Source organism: Oreochromis aureus, linkage group 7 (assembly GCF_013358895.1).
Source record: "Oreochromis aureus strain Israel breed Guangdong linkage group 7, ZZ_aureus, whole genome shotgun sequence".
Lineage (NCBI taxonomy): Eukaryota > Metazoa > Chordata > Actinopteri > Cichliformes > Cichlidae > Oreochromis > Oreochromis aureus.
Window position 1 is genome coordinate 11,228,512 of NC_052948.1, and position 7,634 is coordinate 11,236,145.

Here is a 7,634-nt window from a genome sequence, read left to right on the forward strand (position 1 = left end):
GTCTCTCTTTTTCTTTTTTCTTTTGGGGCCTAGATTTACCTCGCCTGCGTATCCATTGTAGATAAATAATGCTTCGTATCTCATACTGTAATATATTTGAATTCCAAGTCATGTAATTGGGCTGCTTAAACAAGTTTAAATGGAAATAAGGAAAGGAATGCCTAACTGACGAGGCTCCATATCAAATGAGCTATCATTTGATGTGTGGCTGTCTAAGTCCTGCAGGAGCTTACCAACACGGTTCGTAATGGCTTTTAGCAAACTCTGAAGATGTTCCGCGCCTTCAAAATAAACTTGAAAGCGTCCCCAGTCGGCTCAACTAACACCTGATGTGGAGTAAAAGACACTCAGGATGGTTTCCTCTGTTTCCCTCTGCCGCCCGGTGCAGTGGGGTGTAGAGCAAAAATGAAGCGTGCACACAGATAGTCGTCTTTCCTCATAATGAGACCGTGAGATGTTAATCTCGCAGAAAGCATATTTGTGATAGTTTTTCCTTTTTTGGACAGTGCTAGGCCTTCAGTGTCTGTCCAGATCGGAGCCCAGTGGGGGAGGCTCCGCTAGTGTGGGAATTGCTCTCTTCCTGCGCCTTTCGTGGAGGAGAGTGGGCCCAGCAGTGGGGAGTCTCTCTGTGCTGGCAGACAGCGTGTTCCCAGGGGCTGCCTCATGAAGCTCTGATAAAGGCACTCTGTCTGCACCCTGTCAATGCACACAGGCTGCGGCTTCAGCTGACTTGTAACACAAACATATAGACATCCTCAAGCCTCCTGTTAGGGTCCATTAGAGCAAGCCCACCACCCCCACCCCCAACACTCTCATCCCCCTTCTCACTCTCCCTCTCCCACACTTCTCTCTGTCATCATTCCTGTCATTATTTCCTCCTTTTGATGTGAGCCTCCTCAGCCCTCTTTAGCTTGTGTTACTCGTGTTATCTCTAGTCTACTTCTCTGCCCTGGAAGGCTTCACAGTTGCCATTATTTCCAAGTTTGATGCAATCATGTTTGCTTCATTTCAAGACAAACAGCCCAATCCGCTCTCGTTCTGACTTATTGCTTTTCCACCTTGTTTATTATCTCAATGCATAAAAGCAAATAGCGCGCTTTGCGTCGTGATGGTTGTGATAATATTCGTGTGTGGTGTTCTAAGCAGGTTGAAGTGTGTGTGTGTGTGTGTTTTGTTGTTTTTTTCCCCATGCAGAGAGAATGTTAGGATAGGCTAGGAAGCTTGTCAAAACGTGTTCAGACTTGTCCTGTGCAGGTTCCTGGAATAAAATCGCTCCTAAGTTGTGAGGCCCCTGCACTTCTTGTCTAGGTCGTCTAGTCTGCCTGATTGCAGATGGCCATTTTCTGTACTTTTCATCTACCGGAGAGTCTTGATTGTGCTGCACTTGTGCAACAGCTCCATTGTGTGTGACGGACAAAAGCTGAAATCTCTCAGTGCTCTGAAGCTGTTATGTGGATGGCCGAGTCTGTCTCATCTTCAAAAGCATAGTCTGAAGATGTACAGTGTTTGCTCATTACGGGCCATTCAATAGATAAATCACACATAATAGCACAGCAGAGATAAACTGGTCTTTGTCTACTCTGCCCAACAATTGACATACAGTGTACCTCATCAGTGTCTGTGCATTTTTTTTGTTTCATTTTAGGAACCCGGAAAAAAGGGTTTGATTGACAAGATATATATGGTGCAGGAAGTAGTGCTGGCTGTCCAGAACGTTTTGGAGGAGATTGCAAACATCGGGGAGCGAGTTAAGAAGTAATATGACTATTTCATAATCACCTGCCAAATATCTGGATTTTATTATACATAATACATTTAAATTACTAACATTTTATTATTGTAGTGTATACATAAAACTTAACTGGACATGTTGTTCTTTTTGCAGCATATTCAACTGGTCTGTCCCATTCTTGTCGTGCTTGGCCTGCTTGGTGCTGTTTGTGGCAGCAGCGCTATTGTATTTGATCCCACTGCGATACATTGTACTGATATGGGGTAAGTACCACACGTGGAGAAAAATCGCAAGCATGTTTAATTCACAAAAGATACTTAGTACCCTTTGTTATTTGATCCATCTATACATATATATAACCAAAAATATCCCTACGAATACTATACAAAAAATGAATACCTATATCATCTTTGCAAAACACAACTTTTATTCAGTCTTCCTAACTGCGAATCCATGATTTAATGAAGTACACTAATTTAAGAACTATGCCATCTCAACACCTCTGCAAATGCACAGAGATCAGACAGCTGCAGAGGTTTGCTCTGCCCAGTGTGGGCTGATGTAGCAGAGCCCAGCAGAGGCATGACCGAGGGTTTGTGTGAAAACAAAGCAGAGGTAGAGTAGCAAGCTGTATATAATACATGATGTCCTTGGGCAGTCTGTAGGCTCCTGGTCTAGCCTCTCATTATCTGCTGTAGTCATAGAGAATAGACCGTCATCTCAGTGGTCAGGGAGATATGCTGCCCTTAACAGGCTCTCCTCCTCCAGCTGTAAGCCCACAACCACTGTACTTCCACACTGCCTTCAACACAATCAATACCAAAAAACCACCATATCAAACAAAAAACACACAGTCTGAGACACTCCTCTGCCTTCCCAGTTAACCCCCATCTCTGTGGTTGCAAGGCAAGCCTTTCAAGTTTCTTGCACATATTTAAGTCCTTAGGTTCTTTGTCTGCATGCTGAGGTACAGGCAGTACTGAGCTGTGAATATAATGGTCCCATTACAAGACCCAAGAGATTTTTTTCCCTCTGTGGTATGGAACTATTTGTAAAGTAAATATAGATGTGCACAAAAAGATCAGATTGAAGCAAACAAAAGTGGAAAAAAGTTGTTATAACCGAGTACCTATAGTTCAAATTAAAGTAACTGCTAACACTTTATAACTACTATTAATGAATAGTACATTCGTGGGTAATTAAATATTTTATTCTTAAATGAGATTCAGATGGTTTAGTAAGCTAAAGCTAAAGTTGTTACATGCAAAGATGTTACATAATCTTTCACTTGTTTATAAAATTGCTAATGCCAATGGGTTAATCACTGATCTGTTAACCATCTTTATTGTGATTTTACAACGACCTGATGCATGCATGTTCAAAAAACCTTATAACCGATTAATGAATGGTTAATAAATACTGCTTGAGTGACTGATAAACACTTGCCATTGATTAGTTAATGCACAATTGTAAACCCATTAAATGTCAGACGTGCCTAGATCTGTGATTTTAAAAAAAAATCTTTTCTTCCCATAAAATTTTGATGCTATCACCTTTAAATTTCCTGCTTTTTTAAAAACTTTACTTCCTGGATATCCTGTTCTGATGTGTGCGTATGTGACACCATCACAGTCTTCAAACTTGCACACTGAGCAAATAGTAATTTCTAAATCGAATTGGCCCGATTTATATGTCGGGGGGTAATACTGCTGTTTGAGAGTTGCGTCTCCTGGTATAACTCAGAGACCATTATCACCTTTTGTGGAAGAATCCACAGGGTTCAGTCGGGAAGATGTTTAGCATTTGTTTTTGAGAGTTCTACTATAACATCCTAGGATGTCAAAGGGGGGACCATTTGGCACTAAGGTTCTGAAAAGTGATTTGCGTCTCCTGCTGATTCAAATCGTTGTACACCGCCTGCTCTACTGGTGATCTGATAAAGTGGATGCAGCACACACTGCGAATGTGGTCAGGAGTCCTTCTAATAATTACAAATAAACTTTGTTAATAAAGGGTAAGATCAGATTTGAATAATGTTCCTTATTAACAACAGTCCCCAAATTTGTGGTTGAAAGGAATCTGTTAAAGCAGCATCATGTAATGCATTACTTAAACAAGATGGGGAAATTCTGCATTGATAGAGTTGCACAACAGTTTTTTATTATAGGTGTTATTTACAGTACAAAACTATATAAAACTATATAAACTAGTGTCCTGCATGACAGCTTTATTTAATAATGCATTCCTGTTTTCACAGGCATTAACAAATTTACCAAGAAGCTGCGCAACCCATATAGTATTGACCATAATGAAATACTGGATTTCCTCAAGAGGGTGCCTTCAGATGTTCAAAAGGTAAGGTCCAATTTTACATACAGATATGGAGGGAATTCCCTGAAGATGTCCGCATTATTTGCTGTACCAGAATTCCCAAGTGTTGCAGAGATATATCCTCTGGCTTTGTTTGATTATTAATGGTCACTCGCCTTTAAAGCGGGCCTGGCCCAATTATTCCACAGTGCAACTCCGTGTAGCTGCTGCAATGCCCGAATAAGGAGATGCTCAGATCTCTCCTCAGCCATATTGCCGAGGCCTTGTCCGTTATTAGCAATTTTGCGCGGCTGATTGAAGCGCTGTGACATAAAAGCCAGTGATTGGCTGCATGCCGACAGAGAGGGCTCCTGACGTGCCTGGCTGTTGTGTCAGCAGAGAAACTCTGATGTGGCCCCAGTCACTTCAGGGTGGTAGAGTCAATTAATGTAGTTGCGAGCCCCAGTCGACTTGCTGGGTGCCATATGTGATTACATATTAGCCATGGCTGATATGTCATTTGCATTTACATCACAGAGCTGAGAGGAGCTGTCAGGGTGTTATAAGTGGTGCTGGGTGCTCGGCGCTCTCTGACTGAGGATTTTGCTTAGCCAGGAAATGAAGTGCCACACAATGCCTTTATCTCGCAGGTAACTCACTAGACAGAATAGAGCGAGAAATCCTGACAGTCTGGATCTGGCAAGGCACTCTCACCCTAGTCTGTTTCTCAGCTGCACCCTTGATGTCCTTCTGCAGCAAGCCATTGCTGACTTCTCTGTGATGTTGGAGGGAGCCTGTGTTGTTTGAGATTTGGCTGACTGAGTTGGCAAAACAAGGTGGTGAATACATTTTGATTCAGAATCCTTTGTATGTCTTTTTCCCCCATTGGGATACACTATTTGAGCTTTGAAATTGACTCATTTTCAAATCCCATGGAAACAATACTTTTTTTTTTCTTTGTTTTTTTTTAGCCTGGATTAAAAGAGGAACTACATCTTGAAAATAGCCTCAGTCATAAAAAAAGGAAACAAAACACTCTTAAGATTAATCATAAGTACGTTCCATTATGCGCTGTGAAAAATAACCTTAACATCATATACACAGGAGACCCAAAAACAATAAACCACACATTGTTTTTTTTGTTGACTTAGAACTTCAATCCTCAGATAGGTGTGGACACAGAACACCACAAAGGAGGAAAATTGACTCCTGTCTTTCTTGCAAATGTGACTTGGCAATTAGTGCTTGTGCACATCTACAAAGTCCGCCTCAAACGGGGACTTCTGACAACACAGTGTCTGTCTTGAAATAAGAAGCATCTGTCAGTTCTGAGGACAGTTTCATGTTCTGATGCAGGAGGCAGTCACTTTGTTCCCACATTCCATCTCCCATTCTAATAATGGAGAGCAGCTAATTAGCATAGAGTTCTTACCTTTATTCAACAGATTCACCGTATTGTTTGAGCTCAGCGAGCAAGCTTCAAAGCAAGTTTTCAAATTCCAACTTGTCTTTTCAGCTTACCCTATGATCGGCCCTCTTTGGCATATGATGGGAATTTTGGTGGTAATTTTAAAAAAAAAGAGAAAAATTTGCGTCAGAATAAACCCGATTCTTATTTCGCAAGCACATGCGGGAATTTATGGATGAGAAAATGTATAACATGAGTTGAGTTCCTTGAGTTTAACACTACATATGTATCCAGGAGAAAGAACAAGGTCTTAAGTTCAAATATCACATTTCAGGTCCAGTTTTAGCCTGGAGAAATTAAAGTCACGCCGAGGTTTGCAAAGTCATAAAGAAACTTATACATCAACTTGTGTTGGTAGCGCTCAGCTTAAACAACACTAAACACTTACAAAGTTTTCTTTAGGGGACATAACTTACAGTGAGTGATTATGCAGCTAGCAACTCCTTCACTGGCCTGGCTGGCAGGTCATCTCAGCAGTTGATGTCTGTTTCTAATATTGTGATTGTGGTGCAGAATGAGGGGGGCGTTCACTGGTACAGAACCCTTGACTCTTCAAATCCTTCCTCCCTGTGATTAATCCCCTCTGCTCCTGTGTTTAAAAAATGATTCATTACAGGCGAGCCTGCCTCGCTTTCCCCTGCACCAGCTCTCCTCAGGGGAGCCATTACCGTGCGCTCCACTGAGCTCGGATTACCTGCCTCTGACCAAACTCCTGTTTGTTTTTACAGGTGGAGTACAGTGTGCTGAGAGCGCCCACCAGCCAGAACCAGGCGCGGAAGAAAAAGTAAGCTCCGCGGACACGCTGGATGAAAGGCTGGTCTCTTTCTAAATGTGGCATGATGCAATCCACCTGACAACAATGCTCCAGTACCAGCAGAGCCCCTGACCCCATGCACCCCATCATACCACCCTAACTCTGCTCCCTGCTGCTGAGGGGCAGCTAGCCGCTCTCTGGCTTGTGTGTTTGCCACCCCCCTGACAGGGGCTGTGAACTGCAGCCGCTAGGAGGGCAGCACATGGCGCTGTCAATCACAAGCTTGGAGGCAAAGAAAAGAGAGCAATGCGAGGCTCAGCCTTCATCTTTGGATATAATTTAAAAGAGGAATGAAAAGCATCTGGGGGTTTTTTTTGACTTTGGTAAAACTGAGAAATTTGCCTTAAAGAAAAGAAAATACAAACTTAACAAACCACTGCAATGTTCTTTTTTTCTTTATATGTTCATTTAATTAAAGGTCACATATATTTTAAATAACTGTGGTGAAATAATATGTTTTGTTTATATTTAAAATATTAAGGACAGAGTACTGAATTTATCTTTTTTGTGGTATAGATTTGCTTTATTTAACGTAATCCTACAAGCACTCCTCATTTTATCTCCGAAGCAAATATAGTCACGAAATGTATTATTTCCAACTTGCTTTGCTTAAGTAAAGTTTTTGTGTTTCCTGTTAAATTCATGTGCAAGTTTTACCTCCTAGCATCGTGTCTGCATCATCAAATGGAGAATCTGCAAGAATCCTGAATAAAGAATCTTGATCAGTTTGAGTTCTTGTTTTTTTTTCAATAACTGCACTCTTGTGAGGATGGATTACACCACTTCTTTACTTGAATACACAGTAAACACATCTGATTACACAACACAGCCATTGAAACGGCGCTCACACACCGGCCACTGCTGCGCCTTGGTTACCAAGCTCACATCAAAGCTGTGTGGCTCCAGTGTGCTTCCTAATGTATTGCTTTGTTGCCTTCTCACAATAACAGGGTCCAGATGAGAGAGAAAGAGCTCATCTCACAGAGAGTACTCTCTCCATCCCCGGCACTTAGTGCTTTATATTTCCACTAAAATCACCTGGCCTATCTAATGGTTGCACACGTACACACACATATACACACACACGTACTCTGTTTTTCCATCTGTATTCCCGCAACAGTTTTTCAAAGTCAAGGGATATAGCGTATCATCTCTCAGTGTTCCCGCGCATATTAATTTTAAATACGCAAAATGATCGATTGGCATCTTTGATCATTTTTGATTGTGCAAAACAGTATTTCTTCTTATTTATGTTGCTCACATAAATGTTCCACAAAGTGACTAAAGAAATGTCCTTCAAAATAATTGCA

At 41.6% G+C, this 7,634-nt stretch overlaps 1 protein-coding gene across 2 annotated transcripts in view; it reads left to right on the forward strand.

Annotated features, from left to right (window-relative positions):
- The window catches only part of mctp2a (multiple C2 domains, transmembrane 2a), a 34,868-nt gene extending 27,813 nt beyond the window's left edge, over nucleotides 1-7,055 (forward strand). For both annotated transcript variants that reach the window (XM_039615620.1, XM_031731227.2), the window contains exons 20-23: nucleotides 1,646-1,755; nucleotides 1,886-1,995; nucleotides 3,990-4,087; nucleotides 6,239-7,055. In XM_039615620.1, the coding sequence (XP_039471554.1) occupies nucleotides 1,646-1,755; nucleotides 1,886-1,995; nucleotides 3,990-4,087; nucleotides 6,239-6,298 (378 nt within the window). In that variant the 3' untranslated portion in view covers nucleotides 6,299-7,055. The remainder of the gene's footprint in view (nucleotides 1-1,645; nucleotides 1,756-1,885; nucleotides 1,996-3,989; nucleotides 4,088-6,238) is intronic.
- The last annotated feature ends 579 nt before the right edge of the window (nucleotides 7,056-7,634 follow it).